A 17,652-nucleotide genomic window follows, 5' to 3' on the forward strand; every position below is an offset into this window, starting at 1 on the left:
CCATGACTTCATCACCAACTTCAAACACCTTGTACCTTCAATGCTTGTCAGCTGCAACTTTATACTTCTCATTGGCCTTTTGAAGTTTCTGCTTTACTCTCTCTTGCACTGACTGAGTCTGATCTGCCAACTGCTCAGCTGTAGTACTAAGACCTAGTACCCTGGGTAGCTTCACCAAATCCAAAGCATGATTAGGTACTTTCATATAAACAATAGAAAATGGCGATCTACATGTAGAACTATGAATTGCATTGTTGTAGGCAAACTCTGCTTGAGCCTTTCTCTACAAATACTACGAATCAGATTACCCAAAGTTCGATTCACCACTTCTGTCTATCCATCAGTCTATGGATGAGTTGTACTACTGAAATTCAAAGATGAATCAAATAGCCTCCACAAAGTAATCCAGAAGTGACTCAAGAACCTCGTATCTCTGTCTGAAGTAATGGTCTTAGGCACCCCATGCAAACAAACAACCTCCCTAAACAATAGTTTGGTTGTTGCTATTGCATCTGCAGTCTTCTTACATCGAAGGAAATGTGCCATCTTGGAAAACCTGTCAACAACAACAAACACAGAATCCATGTTTCGTGGAGTTTTTGGCAAACCCAACACGAAATCCATAGACAAATCTTCCCAAATAGTATTAGGAACTGGTAAAGGCATGTAAAGACCAGTATTCTAAGTCTATCCCTTAGCTGTCTGACATATATAACACCTACTCACAATAGTAGTCACATCTCTCCTCAGCTTAGGCCAGTAGTAACGCCCCTTGACAGCCTCAATAGTCTTGTCCCTACCAAGGTGTCCTGCTAAACCCCCACCATGCAAATCCCTAATGACTTTCTCGCGAAGGGATGTGCAAGGAATACACAATTGATCACCCTTCATAAGAAAACCATCATGCACATAAAAATCACTCAATGGTTGTCTAGACATGCACTTTCTCCCAAACCTGCTTGAAGTCTTCATCTTGATTATACAAATCTTTCAAGCACTCAAAACCCATAATCTCAACACTAAGAGTCTTAATCAAGGCTTCACGTCTACTCAAAGCATCCGCCACCTTATTTTGTTGTCCTGAGTTATACACAATCTTGTATGAGAATTTATCAACAAAAACAAACCACCTAGCATGCATATCACTCCTCAACTGCTTTTGACTACTTAAATACTTAAGAGCTTGATGATCAATGTAAAGAACAAACTCTTTAGCAATCAAATAGTGTTCTCATGTCTTCAATGCCCTCATAATAGCATAAAACTCTTTATCATAAGTAGACCACTTTTTTCTAGCCTCACATAACTTCTCACTAAAGAAAGCAATTGGTCTCTTCTCTTGTGATAACACAACACCTATACCCACTCCACTAGCATCACACTCAACCTCAAATAACTTGTCAAAGCTTGGTAAAGCTAAGACAAGAGCGGTACATAACTTCTTTTTTATTAAAGCAAAACTTTGCTCTTGTTCCTCTCCCCAATGGAACTTACCCTTCTTTAAACACTCAGTAATATGAGCTACAATACTATTAAAGTGTTTAATAAACCGCCTATAGAAAGTTGCTAACCCATGAAAACTCCTCACATCATCACATTCTTTAGAGTTGGCCACTCTCTAATAGCTCGTACTTTCTCCTCATCTACTTTAATCCCATCCTTACTTACAACAAAACCCAAGAATAATAAACTATCACTCATAAAAGTACACTTTTTCAAATTAGCATATAGTTTATTTTCTCTCAACACACTCAACACCTCTCGATATATGCCCCACATTCTCATCAACATATTTACTATAAATCAAAATATCATTGAAATACACCACAACAAATTTACCAATGAAAGGGTGTAGTACCTGATTCATCAGTCTCATAAAAGTGCTTGGTGCATTAGTTAGTCCAAAAGGCATGACTAGCCACTCAAACAATCCATCTCTTGTCTTGAAAGCTGTATTTCATTCATCTCCAGGACAGATTCTGATATGATGATAACCACTTCTATGATCAATCTTGGTAAAGACCACAACCCCATTAAGTTAATCAAGCATGTCATCAAGTCTAGGAATTGGAAACTTGTAGCCAATAGTGATTTTGTTGATTGCTCTGCTGTCAACACACATCCTCTAACTCCCATATTTCTTCGGTGTCAATAATGCTGGCACTGCACAAGGACTCATACTAACTTGAACGTGCCCTTTACTCAACAGCTCCTCTACCTTCTCCCGCAAAATTTCATTCTCCTTAGGACTCATCCTATAGTGTGGTAGATTAGGTAGACTAGCACCAGGAACCAAATCAATGTGGTGTTGAATGTCTCGCATAGGAGGTAGCTCATTAGGAAAATCTTCAGGAACTACATCATGAAATTCTTCAAGCAATCCTTGCACCTCCACTAGAATTTTATTCACTTCTAGTGGTTCACTCACACTCTCCTCCTTTATAACCAACAAGTGAACCTCTCGGGTATCTTTACACTCCCTTATGTGTTGATGTGTTATGGTAAGAAAGTTCCTCCCCTCCACTTTTGAAGCTTTGGTTTGGTTCTTTACCACCATAGGCAACACTGTATAGCGCACACCCTCTTTCTCAAGCTGGTATGTATTATTCCTACCCAAGTGTTTAGCATCTACATCAAACTGCCAAAGTCTACCAAACAAAATATGGCAAGCATTCATATCCACAATATCACAATAAATCTCATCAGTATACTTACCAATAGAAAATGGAATCTTGCAGCGTTCATCCACATGTACGCCACCAACTTCTTTGATCCACCCAATTGTGTAAGGATTCGGGTGTTTCTCAGGAGTTAGTTGCAGCTTCTTCACCACATCTCTGCCAATAATGTTCTTCTGGCTGCCACTATCAATAATCAATTCAAATAATTGACCTTGCACCGTACACCTAGTATGAAACAACCTGTGTCGTTGTGTGTCATCCCCATTTTTCTAAGATAACATAAGCTTCCTCACAACACACGTGTACTCCTCATGTTCATAATCACCTCCTTCGTCCTCTCCATCAGGTCCACAATACACTTCATTATCACAAACTTCTTCCTCCTCCCTTTCTACTATATTAACTTCTTTTCTCTTGGGACAATCACTAGACCTATGCCCAACCTCATTACACTTGAAACACTTAAAAGGAACAGGTTTTGCATAAGGATTAGTGTTTTTAGGAGGGTTTGAAGTGTTACCTTGAGTGTTTCCTCCCGTTGTAGCCTTATTGGTGTTAGCTACATTAGGCGAGTTGGAAGGTTGCACCCCTTGAGTTGGCTTGCCCTTATCAACAACTGCTTGCCTATTGTCATTCCCACTATACCGTCGATAATTATCAGCTCGAGTCCTCTCTTGAAACATTAACTCAACCTTCAAAGCTAAGTTCCTCGCTTCCTGCACACTCATAACCATCTGGACTCCAATCTTGTCTCGAATAGCAGGCTTCAAACCACTCAAATAACGAGCTGCTTGTTGATTATCACTTTCTGACAATTGGTTTCTCTCGATCAATCTCAGAAATTTTGAGGTGTATTCATTCACACTCCTCATTCCCTGTGCACATCTTTGATACGATTCAAACATATATTGTTCATAATCAGGAGGCAAAAATCTACCTCTTAATAATTGTTCATACGTCTCCATGTTCGAACCGGACCTCTTCCTTCTCTAATCCGAGTCTCCCTCATTCGTTCCCACCAAACAGATGCTCCTCCCTTCAATCGAAAAGCTACTAACTTCACCCTTCTCTCTTCAGGGATCTCCATATACTCAAAGAAACGATCTACCTTGGTAATCCAATCTAGAAGACCCTCTATATCCAGATCTCCACTAAAAGTAGGGATATCCACTTTTAGTTTAAACTCATCATCATTCCTATTGTGATTAAGAATACCCTGATATTGCCAATTCCTACCAATCCTACCAACACCAGGATTAGCTGGAGCAACACCAAACTCTAAATCATCATCAATAATAGGTCTCCTAGGTAATTGAGGTATATGATCAATGATTGGCCTACCGTGGTTATCTTCTCCGGCTTGATTCAATGCATTATTCCCATTCCTTGGAACATCTTATCGCAACATAGTCCGTAGTTGTCCAGCGATCTCTGTCAACTGTTGTTCAATATTACGAGTTGTTGTTTGCTGCTCTTCGATTGCTCTCCAAACAGCTTGTAACCCCTGATCTTCGTCACGAGGTTGATTGCCACCACTACCATCTTGGTTAGCCATCTGATTGGGCGAACTCCCGCTCTAATACCACCTGGCGCAGCGTGTAATGCGATAACAGAGATTGTCACATGAACAAATCTCAAGATCAAGTTTCAATCCAGAAACCAAATAACACTCACAAAGAGAATTAAGCACACAGCTTGAATAATTGATAAAAAGTTCATTACAAACCCTAAAACATAAAGTATTTATAATGTACCAAAATAATGGCAAACTTATAAATATTAAATAACCAAAATAAGTAAATAAATCAGCAAGATATCAATAACCAGTCATGAACCGGTGCCAGGTCACAAACAGACCAGGACCGGTCGTAGAACCGATTCATGACAGAGATTCGAGTCCCCTCTTCAAGACATCATCCGGCGCCGGGTAACATAGGGTGTAGAACCGGTTGGAGGACCGGTTGACAATAGGGATTCCTCTCTAAGGCTGAACCGGCGCTCCATCAGTCTGTCTAACGTCAAGTTACTAACATGGGGTTCCCTAGACATTTTGAAAAGTTATGGCGAGTTTAAGAGAAATGCTAAAAGTCATTGTGAGTTTTCGTCAGTTTCCCAAAATTAAATTAATTTTTTTTAGTGGCATAATATAATGTCAATGCTTACAACGATAATTATTTAAATATTTTAATCTTTAAATCCAATCACCAAAGTAAAACTTTTTAAAGAAGTAAAATAAAAAGATTTTTCAAGATCTAAATGCCTTTTCATCTTTTTACTCTTTTATTTTTCGCTTAATGCACATGCCTTTATATTTATTAGAAAGAAACCTCTACCATTTCATCTTAATATTGAATCCAGTAAAAAATCTTTAAGGATCTATTAGAGCAATCAAGAGGATTTCAATATTATATTTAGAAAATTAATCAAATCATAAATTGTTCAAATAAACAAGAAAAAGGGTAATTTAGGGATTTAAAAAATAAATACCTGAATGAGAATCTTTTTCAAAGTTAATTGAGAGAACTCTAATAAAGGGGGTATTTGTCACTGACCTCATAGTATAGGGGGTCTTTATAATTTACCCTATAATATAATATATAATATTATATGTATGAATATATTCATATAATATATATTTATATATCAATATATTGAATAAATATAATGAAATTTGGTTTTAAACAAAATTTTCAGTTCAGTCTTTTTGACTTTAGCTAAATTCAATTTAAGTTCAGTTTTTAATCGAATAAACTGAATGTTAACCCCTACTTACAATGTGTGACCTGTTATTGGTTACTAGCTCGTTACACACATTTGTGTTTGTAGTAGATCTTAACTCATAAAGTCATAAATATGTCTATATGTGAGAAAGGGAAGATAGAAGATGATGATGAGGGGTGGTCTATTGTAAAATTATTGCTAAATATAATATAATTATCTCAAGCCTTGTCCCTGGAGGACCAATTGTATAAATCCTATTGTCATTCTGTTCTATTTAGGGGGTTGTTCGCTGTTGTGGTTCAATAAAACGTAGAGCGTTTCAATTTGGGTCCTATTGTGGAGTTGTTGAGACCGCAACATGCTTTGCAATTTGCAAAAACATTTCTATACATCATTGTGTGGATAGTGTGAATATGTCAAACAAAACTTTATATAAAGTACCTTACAAATTTATTGCAAAACTTTATATAAATAATTGCAGTCCGGATAAGCTGGAGACAAAATAATATATACCTAGCTGAACTACCTATCACGGTTGAACACATTAATGCTCACTATGGGCCCCATTTAGGACCCAGTTGTACTGAACATTGGCGTGTTCAACCGTGATAGGTAGTTCAGCTAGGGTGTATATGTTCTTTTCTCTAGCTAATCCGATCCCAAATAATTGCAACTCACTTTGGAAAGAGCACAAATGCAAATACATATAAAATAATACAAAATATAAGGTTTTGCACTCTATATATTTGCATTTGTATTGCTTTCGAACTAAGCCTAAGGCTGCATTTGTTTTCGGTGTAAATGCACTTTTATACTGATGAAGTTGAGAAACAATGGTTCAGTGAGAATGTAAAATATGGACCGACCATTGTGCCCATTTACACTCGTCCATTTTGGTTATATCTTGTTGTAGTGGGAGATTTATTAGAGAGGGAGAGAGAGAGGGATAAGGGTGAAACCAGGGTGTAAAGATCCCCCTTCTCAAAAGCTCAGAAGAGAGAAGGGGCAAAAGGATAGAGACACCAACGGAAGCAAAACACCCAGGAACGACGAGATGTTGCAACCATGGAGGAGCAAAACGCCCAGGAACGACGAGATGTTGCAGCCATGGAGGAGCAAAACGCCCAGGAACGACGAGATGTTGCAGCCATGGAGGAGCAAAACGCCTAGAAGCAGATAATACCCATCTGAGTCAGCCTCCAAGTTCCCCCAATCAAACCTCGTCGAAGGTGGTGGCAGTGAAGGAAAACACCCATCTGAATTGGCCTCCAAGTTCCCCCAATCAAACCCCGTTGGAGGTGGCAACGGTGAAGGAGAACGCCTAAGCAGAGAATGCCCATCTAGATTTACTCTGATGCTGCTGATAGACACCACCTGCTATTAGGAGAGAAGGAGAAGAGAGAGAGAGAGAGAGAGAGAGAGAGAGAGAGAGAAGGAGAAGAAGAAGAAGAAGAAGAGAGAAGGAGAAGAGAGAGAGAGCGAGTGATGTAATAAATACATCGATACATCAATTATCAATGTAATTAACAGTAAATATATAATTTTACACCGATTTTCGATGTAAAATATATTTACCAAATATTTGCAAAATCGTATCGCGTGTAAAATTTACCCCATTCAATTTTACACCTCTACCAAACGCAGTCTAAGGAAAAATTGGAATATGGCCCAATTCAATCCGGACTGAATTATGCTGTCTCAAATGAATGCTTACTTTTACCATGTTGTGGCTTGGAATGAACTGAACAACATTTTTCAACTTCAAGCAAAGATGTCAAGGCTCAGTTACTCATTCCAAGGAAAACGTGGTAGACTTGTCACGTGAGTTAGGGTTCTGCCTGTCTAACGTCTTCTCCTCTACTTTAGGAATTCTGGCCATACGGTTAGCCAAATTCGTCTTTGATTACGGATGCTCGAATACCGTCTCCGGCTTACATGATGAACTAGATATCGGTGTTCAACGCACCGTATTTAAAGACGGCTTTGACTAACCCGTATGCATAGCATTCCTCTCCTCCATTCTAACGTTGGTTCCTCCATCGCTACTCGCTAGCGCCGCACTGAACGAAGACTCTGGTACTTCTCGCCCATTTCCTCCATCGATCTCTTTTTCTATCTCTTTGTTCATCTTCTTCTTCTCATCCTCGAACCGAAGACTCCTCATTTTGTTTTTGTGTTGGAACAGAAAATCGCCGTCAGTGCTGTACAGATCGGGTCTTCTTCGCGTCTCGTGCTGTGAGAGGTTCGAATGCTTACTAGATATATGCTTATTCGTTTTTTTTTTTCTAAACAATATATGCTTACTATCTCCTTGATATCTCTCTTCCCTTGCTTCTTTCTTCAATTATTGGTATTAATCTGAGGTTCTGCGGTCTTGAAATCTCTCTGTTTCTTTATGTTCTTAGGCTGAAACTTCACTGTTGCTTGTTTAGAATCCTTAGTAATACGATGATATTGGTTTTTGAATGAAAACTTGAAGCCCTTTTGCTGGTGGATCTCTCGCATTTTCTTTCTTTTTCCTTTTTCTCCGGTTTGCTATTTGGGTCAAAGATCCTGTCTTTCTAGACAAATGTTTTTCCCTCTCCAATTTTCTGGGATTTGACAGTTGTTTGTTGGGATTTAGGACTGATAAGTTGGCCTTTGGATTCAACATCGAAGATCCATCTGCTGAATTTTCTCGCAGATCTCTCTTTGTTTTCGATCGATTTTTCCTCTTGTTTTCTTGGTGTTCTTTCTCTGGTTCTTTGCTTCTCCTTTGAAGATTTCCCACGATTTTCTTTCAAATTGGAATTTTGATACAGTCATTGGAACTCTCTACCTCACAATGTTGTTGATTACCTGGCTATGTCAACATTGATAGAATAAATGTTGATAGGTTGTCACCTAAGAATAAATCATAATACGGATTCACGTAGGAAGATTATCTTCCCATTTAATCTAATAAATTATTATTCCACGATTCTGCTTTCAAAGAGCTCAGTTTTATTTATTTTTAGGTTTCAGTTTTACCCCTAAAACTGGCCGGGGTGTATTTTATTTTTAAGATATGTCAAAAAGACGAACTATATTTTCATTTCAGGTTTCTATTTCAAATAATTTCGGTCTGACTTTTCATGTTTTTGGGAGGTATGGAATGTTGTAGGAAAATGTTGGTCATATCTTCTTAGGAGGCATTTTTTTTGGTAACTAAGTTTATACTTCCATATAAGTTACATTAATTCAGGGATATTTTTAGTTTCCTCACTGAAGAGTATATTTAAGGCCTTTATCTGTTATGATTGCACGGTTTCCATGTAAGATTGATGTCTCTGACTCTGTACGTTATAATTTGTAGAAATTGTTGTTCCTGGATCACCTCTATTTTTGGTCCTGAGATAGTGATAAACTGGTATTATAGTGATTAAATTCTTTTATTTGTTTTGTTGGGTGTGATTTAGGAAGTTCATGGCATCAAAGTTGCATCAATTGCAAGCTAAGGCTTGTCAGGCATCACAGTTTGTCGCCAAGCATGGATGTTCCTACTACAAGCAATTGATGGAAAAGAACAAGCAATATGTTGTTGAACCACCTACTGTGGAGAAATGCAACCTCCTTTCGAAACAACTCTTTTATACTCGTCTTGCTAGGTTAATCTCTTTTTATAATATGTCTAGCTTTTACCTCCATCTTTTCTTCGTTGATTGTATTTGGTCATGTTAGGCCCAATTAATAATTTGAATGTCTCTGCTTCTTGTTTTCTTTATTTTCATTACTATCTTATGGCTTACTATAGCATTGATGTCTTCAAATGTGGTATATGAAATTTAGTGATCCCTTTCATGATCCTTGTGTTGCTTCATTAATTCTTTGATTCACTCCATTCATATTTTATGAATATGTGGATGTCCTGATTTGTATTATGATTTATGAGCAGTTGTATGATCTTGGATATAATTCCAGCGTTCTCATAACAACCTACTTACAAAAGCATTTTTTGAATAACTTTTTAGTCATTTGAGTGTTTCATGTTTTGCTATATGATCTTAAAGAAGACAAAGCAAATAATCGCATTTTATGTTCATTGTTTCAGGTACTATTTAGTTACATTCATTTTTTTTTTATTATTTGTTTTGTTTTCGTAAGGTGTTCAGTTGTATTTCTTAACCCATTACAGATCCATTCTTCTACTCTTAAGTCTTAAGGTAGATACAAATTTTTCTTATAACCATTTTTATCCATTTCATTGAACATCCAAACACTGATACTTTCTGTTTTGACATTCAACTTTTCTAGTGATATACATATTTATGATCAGGTTGGTAAACTGACATGTTATGGACTGCGTATTCTATGGTACTTATATCTATGTGTGTCTTATCTGTATATAACCACAATAAATTTGCATTTTGTGATATGAAATCTTACTCTTGCATAGTGTCATCAATGCCTTTCAAAGAAGTGATGATATGGACAGCATAGTTTTCAAGGCGCCAAGGCGAGGCTAGGTGACAGGGGGGTGCCTTGCCTAGGCAACACGCCTAGGCGATGGATTTTTTTAAGTAAAACCCTAGATCCTAGGGTAGTTCCCTAGGTTCCATAACCATCTTTCCTTAATAATTGTTCATAATTTTCATAAGAAAAGTATAAAATTCATGTTTAAGTCTAGAAAATCAACATTTTATGAGAAGAAAAAGAACAAAGTAAAGAAAATTCAAAAAATGTGTTGATTAGACAAAATTTTAAGTTCTTCCCTTGCTTATATAGGTTCAGGTTTTGAAAATTTTGAGGGTTCAATCAAGGATCAAAATTTTGATATGATACGCCCTGTATCGGGTGTATTGTATTGTATCTTTGGGGTCCCGATACCTGTTTACAGGTGTTTTCGGGGACCCATTTTTTAAATAATATATATATATATATTTAAAAATGAAATTGAAAACCAAAGAAATAAAAAAAGTAGGGGGAGTATCGTTATAAGTTCCAATACACCTTTGCCAATACACAGAGGTGTATCGATACTGTGAACCATGGGTTCAATACAGCAGTTAGCAATGTTTGCATTGATTAAACCCTAACAAAATAAGAAACTAATAAAAAGAAATTAGTATATAAACACATAAAATGAATATTCTAGTTTAATAATGTCTATTTATAATTATAATGTCAAAAAATAAAAAATCTAAAAGTATTTCATAACCCAATGCACAAAACTGCTAGGCGACTGGGCGAGGTGAGCCTCCAAGGGCGCCTTGTCGCCTAGGCGTCGCCTTGACAACTATGTTGGACGGTAAGCTAAATTGTGGAATCCTTTAAGTTTTTTTAGGTCAAAATGTCAGTCCAAAGTTTTTTTATTTATTTTTCTTTTATTTATAATGTATGGGTATTTTGGTAAATGTCCAAAATAGTGCTACCTGATCCCATAGAGAGCATTGGTATACATGTTTTAAGTTATTTTGATTATTAAAGTGACTTTTTGGTAATGATTAAAACTAAATTTGAAAATAGTTTTTTTTTCCTGATATCTTGCCTCTTCTCTATCAATCCATGTATCTTTATCTCTCTCTCTCTCCACTTCAAGCTCTCTCATTTTTTCTGTGATTTTCTATTATGGTTTCTGTTAGAGCTAAAAGGATGGGTTAATTTTTTTAATCAACAAAATCAGATTTTAGTGAAAAGTTAGCAATCAAAGAATAAGATTTTATTGAAAAACCAGGAAATAAAAATACCAACAGCAACCTTTTACACCTCCCTGCACCATTAAGAGCCCCTTACATTATTAAAGTATTAACCACAAGGATGGATTAAATTCATCTTTATTGTTATGTAAATGTACTCTCTTACAGGTCAGTAAGTAATCTTTGTTGAACTCTCTGTGCTTTATTGAATTCTATGGTTGAGAATGTCTCCTAAGAAAATCACACTATCTAGAGGCACACCCCTTACAATTCACTATATGTCGATGAGCCACCTTTGTGAAAGATGAATTCCACAAATAGCTCCGAGAACCCCCTATTTGCTAACATTGTTCATTTCATTTTTCCTAATAAAAGATATTTTCTAAAAGATAAAACCATTTTTTTGTAGGGATTATGAATTTAAGACCCTAACATGGATTTGTTTGGGCTTACCTCAAGGGGCTTGGTATAAGAGTGGCTACATGTTTAACATCATATTATCTATTGAAATAGTGCAATTAGTAAAGAAATAAAGAAATTGAAAGTTTGACATACTTAAATATGTTTTATGGTTATGTATTTTAATTTGAGCTAATAAGATTTTTAAAATATTTAGTTTAAAATTAAAGTTTGCATTTTTAATTAATAAATATGATTTTAAGATTGTCTTGCATTACCCCTACTGTTTATGGGCAAATTTCTTAAACTACCCCTACTGTTTAGTTAATTGACAAACTGCACCCTTACTGTTTAACTATTGTCTTGCATTTACCCTACTGTTTCTGGCAATTGACTATGTCCTATCCCTACTGCCAGCATCTGTTAATGTTCCATCAAAATCCGTACACATGTGACATCACGTGACCAATAAAACTTTTTTAAAACCCAATATTCCTCTCTTTGTCTTTATGGGAGAGATTACATTGGACCTGATCTATGATGGATCAGAGATTACATCGGACCTGAAACCCCTGCAACCCTTAAAATGCTGAATCCGGCGAGAGAGAAGGTTGCTCTGCTGGTTATCTGCTTCGGCCAACAGTTGATTTAACTTGTGTGGAGAGAGAGAGAGAGATCGGTTTTGTTGGTTGTTTCAGAGATGAGAGAACACATTCCAGGACATTAACAGGAACCTTGGTGTGGATCTAAATAGCTTGGTTTCTTCTAATTTTTCATTTTTCACAAGCATTGGTCCAGAGAAATTTCAATTGAATGGTTTTGAAATGCAAGCATAGATGTTTCCGTTAATGTCAAAAAACCAACAGCTCAATGGTGCGTTCTATCCTATTTATCAAAAAAAAAAAATGGTGCGTTCTATCCCAGCAGTGTTAAGGATCACAGTTGGCAACTGGGAAGAGGTCTTCGGTTGATGGTGCAGGGGGAGCTTGTCTGAGAGGAATTTCCCTTGGATTTGCATTTGGGCATCAGATTGGTAGGAACCTCTCTGTCCTTCATCGATGGTGTAAGGGGGAGCTTGTCCGTGAAGATGCCACTGCAAAATGAGTGAAAGGACAAGGGGGAGCTTGTTTGTGAAGATGATATTGCAGAGAATGAGTGAAATGGCGAAAGGAGGGGGGGAGACAGAGTAGAGAGGGAGAGAGAGAGATTGAGGGAGCAAGCAAAAAAATGCCACAGCCGCTTGAAGTTGCAGCGGTGATGGTGTTGACATGAAGAGAGACAGGAGCTGGATAACGAAGATGGAGAGAGAGAGAGAGAGAGTCCCCAGCTCGGTCCTCTTTCTTACAAAAAAACCGATCATTACTGGTTTCTTTAGAGCTGTTCTTTGGAGGGTTAGGGGGTGCGGATTCCTGCAAAGCAATAAAAATTGATTTCACTTGGATTAGCATTTCCCACCTGTGTGTAAAGTGCCGCCATTCCTGCTTCTTTATAAAGATTCCAATTTTTTCCACCAGTGACTGTTTTCTTTGATAAACACTTTGACGTCTCCACCTTCAGAAACATCTTCTTTCCGGTTCATAGCTTTAATTTTCTTTAAAGGAACCGAGTATCTTCCTAATCTGTGTGTGTGCGTGTGTGTGTGATAACTCAGGTGATAGGATCGGGGAGTTGTTCGGTGCCCATGCCGGAGAGAGAGTCTGATTGAAAATGCAAGTTCTGTTTCGAGAAGAAAATGCAGAGTTCTCCGTACTTGATTGGCTCCTTGGTGGCTTGGGTTAAATTTGATATTTTATTTTGAAAATATGAGACATAATGAAGGGTAAATTTGACTTTTTACTTTTTTTCCGTCAATGTTTAACGATGATGACAGTGGTCGAAAACAGTAGGGGTAGTGCAAGACAATAGTTAAACAGTAGGGTACAGTTTGTCAATTAGCTAAACAGTAAGGGTAGTTTAAGAAATTTACCCATTTATTTTTAGTTTTTCTTTTACTTGCATTTTTTTTAAATTCTGCTTCTTGCTTCAAAATGGTCCGCACCTAGATACCAAATGACCTTTGTGCCTTGCACTTTTGAAACTCTGAGTCAACCTAGTTGATGCTTATTCATCCTAGTTAACCAACCATGAGCATTGACCAACTAGTCGATGCTTTATAACACTGGTATTCCTCTTATACATCAAAGGAAGAATAAAAGAAGATGTCCTCCCAGCACCATGTGAGATGGTCATAAGATAAAGCTCCAAATTCCATGCACATTGTCTGATCAAAACTAGAGTGATCAATTTGTGCAACAAAGATTTGATGCTTAAGATTCAAGAATTTATGTTATTGCACTTGTATTCTTTTTTTCTTCTCTATTCTCCTTGATTAAAATGTAAGCCTTCTTTCCTATTTCTTGCTATCTGACCTGATCTCTGTTTTCTCATAGATTTTTTGACTGTTCTTGTTTGATTTGGGCTAGTTCTTGACTCTATTCTTGATTATTTGTGTTCTTGCTTGACTTTCTTGCATATTCTTCCTATTTCTCTTGAATCTTTCTTGGTTGCTTGATGAATCATGATTTAAGATTTGAAGTTTAAGAGTCAAGGATTTATGTTATTGCACTTGTAGTCTTTTTTCTTCTCTATTCTCCTTGATTAAAATGTAAGCCTTCTTTCCTATTTCTTGCCATCTGACCTGATCTCTGCTTCTTCTTAGAGTTTTGGACTGTTCTTGATTGATTTGGGCTAGTCGCCAGTTCTTGACTCTATTCTTGATTATTTATGTTCTTGCTCGACTTTCTTGCATATTCTTCCTATTTCTCTTTAATCTTTCTTGGTTGCTTGATGAATCATGATTTAAAGTTCTTCTTCTCTGATTTTTTTCTTGCTGTATATTGATAAAAAAGGTTTTTTGCCACATTGTTCTTTGATTCTTTTCCTTTGGCCTACAAGATTTGTCCTAAAGGTAGAAAGAATTTTTCTCCCTAGAATAAAATCATCCAACTCTAAAAGCATCCTATCCTAAACCACATTAAACCTATTTGCTCCACTAGGGCTGATATTCCTTGTGACATTTGACGTACACTAGGAACATTTCGAACCCTTTCCCATCTCAAAATTAACTATTAAGGATTCCACCTCCTTTCCTGTCTGCAATTATTTTACTATCAAAGCAAACATGGAAGAATCTGAAACTTAACATGCCTATAGTGAAAGAAGTTTCTACAGAGCCTGGGACTATGGCAAAGGAAAATGATATACTGTGGAGCAATACATATAGCCATAGATAAAAAAATATTTGTCATGGATAAAAATTTGATATTATCATAGCCAGCTCGAGGCCTAATTACAGAGAGAAATCTTACTACTGGTGAAAGTTCTTCAGCTATAGATTCAACTTAAGATGCAACCTGTTCTGATTCGTCTTTGGTTCCAAGTTCTCGGCCCATTATTTTCTCCTTTTCCCCTTATTGCACTTGCTATACAGTAATAGTTTGTATGGCAGTTGCAACATGAGGCCATGATTCAGTGTCAACCACTATATATCCTCCTGTCTGCTATCATTATGAACTTTGTACAGGATATTATATTAGAAGTTGTTGATGTCTATGGAGATGAATCTCCTTATAATTCCAAGAATTGAATACATAGATTGGGAGCATATTCCAGTGGCATTGTCATAATAATAATATAGGACTAAGCATTTTTTGCTGATTTCAAGATGAAAGCAACTGCTCATATAGGGCAGGAAGGCATTTTTTATTGATTCCATGATGAAAGCAACTTTTCATATTGGATTTATTAGGCAGTCGGGAGTTATTTTTGTTGATTCCATGGCAATTTTATTACCGTAACAAAAGAAAAGAAATCCATACATTCCGAGTTAAGATTAGATGGTTAGTTCTTCCATATCATGGAAATTTTATTAGTTCATAAATTCCATGGCAATTTTATTAGTACAACAGCCTAACGCTGATAGCTAGTTCTCCCATATCAAGTCATCTCTTCTTATTCCTTGCCAATTCATCTTCTAGGCTATTGGCTGGTCTTGGTGTCCACCTTAATGAGTTAAGATTAGATGACAATGAATTGTCAGTCCTGTACCACAACCAGTCTTTGTTTTTTGATAATTCCACTATCAGTTCATTTCATCCGAAGAAGCTTATGGCAATGTTTGCCAATTGATCTTAAAGACCATGAAATATCTGATGGACCTGTTTTTCCCAGGAAACAAAAAATAAAAGTTTAAATTTTTATTGCTCCCATCTTTGGGGCCATACAAGCTCAAGCCACCTGTTGCCTTCTTGGAGCAAAAGCAGCCATCACAAATCAGCCTCTCAATATGTTCCATTGCGAGTCTAGACTTAAACTCCTTTATAGTGAGTACTTGGGGTCTGTTTGGTTTGCAGTCGGAATTAGAATTGAAATCCATTAGAATCTGAATTGGTATGGTCTATTCCTCCCACCTGTTTGGTTTAGATGGGAATTGGAATCGGACCGGAATCGGAAGCTGCTGGACTGCTGCAACAGATTCTCTCATTCCCAAGAGGGGGTGGGAATGGTCATCCCCTCAAATGGGGGAATGCCATTCTACTAGGAGTGGGAATGGGATTCCAATTCTGCCCAACCAAACGGTTGGACACTCTGATTCTGATTCCAAACCCCTATTCCTACAAACCAAATGGACCCTTAATTTGCCACTCACTGACTTTTGATTGTAACAGATATTGAGAAATCATTAAATTTAATTAAGATAGATGGAAATGTTGTATTTTTATGCTATAAACATCCTAAGCACTTTCTTGGCTTCCATCGAGTACAATGTGCTACCCATCTGACTTTGTGCTTAAATTTTACAGTATTCCTGGCCGTTACGAGTCATTCTGGAAAGAACTCGACTGTGTCAAGCAACTCTGGAAAAACAGGCAGGAGCTAAAAGTTGAGGATGCTGGAATTGCTGCTCTGTTCGGATTAGAGTGCTACGCGTGGTACTGCGCTGGTGAGATTGTGGGGAGAGGATTTACATTCACCGGATACTATCCCTAAGGGCGCCGGATACCACTGGGGGCAGACACGTTAGGAAAAACTTGTGGGTTTTCATTTATATGCTTCTCATGAGTGTGATTTGATTCACTGACTTCATTCTTCGTGCAAAATTTTGTTCTTTCTGCCAAAGTTTTGAAGCTGTCAAGTCAGCAATACCAGTGCTGTAGCGTTAATAATCTCTTCATTGGTAATTTTTCACTTCATCTGTGTACTGCACAATTTTTTTTTAGTAATTTATATCCAAAGTTACTTTTAACGATGGTTAAAGTTGTTAATTAAATACTAGAGTGAAAAACCCTTGAAGGCTTGAACAATCAACCCTTCTTTTTTTATAAAATTTGTCCAATGGGAAGAAATCGTCAACCAAGTTTGACAGGAACAAACGAACAATCATGTATTTTGGAAAGGGATCGGGCAACTATTGAAACAATTTGTTGAAGTCTGTGCCTGAAGTCATTGGCGACAAATTTTTAGGGGATAAGGATCCATAATGACGACCCTTGAAGGCTTGAATCATCATTTTTTTTTTAATTGTACAATGGGAAGAAATCATCAACGAAGTTTGACAGGAACAATCTGTTGAAGCCTGTGCCCGAAGTGGACGACAAATTTTAAGGGGATAAAGGTCCATAGTGGTTTTCCTGAAGCTATAATGAAGGTGGCAAGGTTCAAAACCGAACTGGTCAAGGGTCTGGTTCTTGGGTCAAATGATTTGATCATTCTAACCGAATGGTTAAAAATAAAAAAATGGCTAAAACCGTTGGATGGTTTGAATGGTTTGATCGCCTGGGCCAGTTTGCTGATCAAATCAACTGTTTTTGGCGAAATAACGGTTCTGGGGTAAAATGGAAACTGTCACCTGATTGGTTCTTGGTTTTTCCAGTATGGAAGGTGGGTTTTTCCTGATGAGTATAACGAAGACGGGTTTAGGGCATTGAACATGTGCTCAATCAATTAGATTGCACAAATGATGATAGTCTATTGATTGATAATATCATATCATCCGTGAATTCTGAAGCTAGATCCTTTGGGACTCTGAACAGTTCTTTGTTCCCAATCAAATGGTTGCCACGTGTCTAGCAGTGTTTTCAACCCGCCTGATTTGTTTGGTTGAATTCTTTGAACCATCATTCGGTCAGGATTTTGGGTTTGGTTTGTATGAAACCAAC

General features: G+C 37.2%; 1 protein-coding gene across 2 annotated transcripts; it reads left to right on the plus strand.

Moving 5' to 3' along the window:
• The first annotated feature begins 7,379 nt into the window (after window positions 1-7,379).
• LOC104606475 (uncharacterized) lies at window positions 7,380-16,739 on the plus strand. Of its 2 annotated transcripts, XM_010271699.3 has the most exons (4): window positions 7,380-7,478; window positions 7,588-7,644; window positions 8,840-9,028; window positions 16,297-16,739. In XM_010271699.3, the coding sequence occupies exons 3-4, from the start codon at window positions 8,847-8,849 to the stop codon at window positions 16,481-16,483; spliced, it is 369 nt and encodes a 122-aa protein (XP_010270001.1). In that variant the 5' UTR covers window positions 7,380-7,478; window positions 7,588-7,644; window positions 8,840-8,846; the 3' UTR covers window positions 16,484-16,739. The 2 variants fall into 2 exon arrangements, with proteins under 2 accessions (XP_010270001.1, XP_088747019.1); XM_088890893.1 differs by lacking the exon at window positions 7,380-7,478 and having other exon boundaries at window positions 7,511-7,644.
• Window positions 16,740-17,652: the final 913 nt, after the last annotated feature.

This window comes from Nelumbo nucifera, chromosome 6, assembly GCF_055504915.1.
Source record: "Nelumbo nucifera cultivar China Antique chromosome 6, China Antique-T2T, whole genome shotgun sequence".
Classification (NCBI taxonomy): domain Eukaryota; kingdom Viridiplantae; phylum Streptophyta; class Magnoliopsida; order Proteales; family Nelumbonaceae; genus Nelumbo; species Nelumbo nucifera.

Excerpts from the sequence above, each read along its gene's own strand:
- LOC104606475 (XM_010271699.3), top strand. The coding sequence starts at position 8,847 with ATGGCATCAAAGTTGCATCAATTGCAAGCTAAGGCTTGTCAGGCATCA. Across the intron at positions 9,029-16,296 it reads TTTTATACTCGTCTTGCTAG|TATTCCTGGCCGTTACGAGT; the intron begins GTTAATCTCTTT and ends TAAATTTTACAG.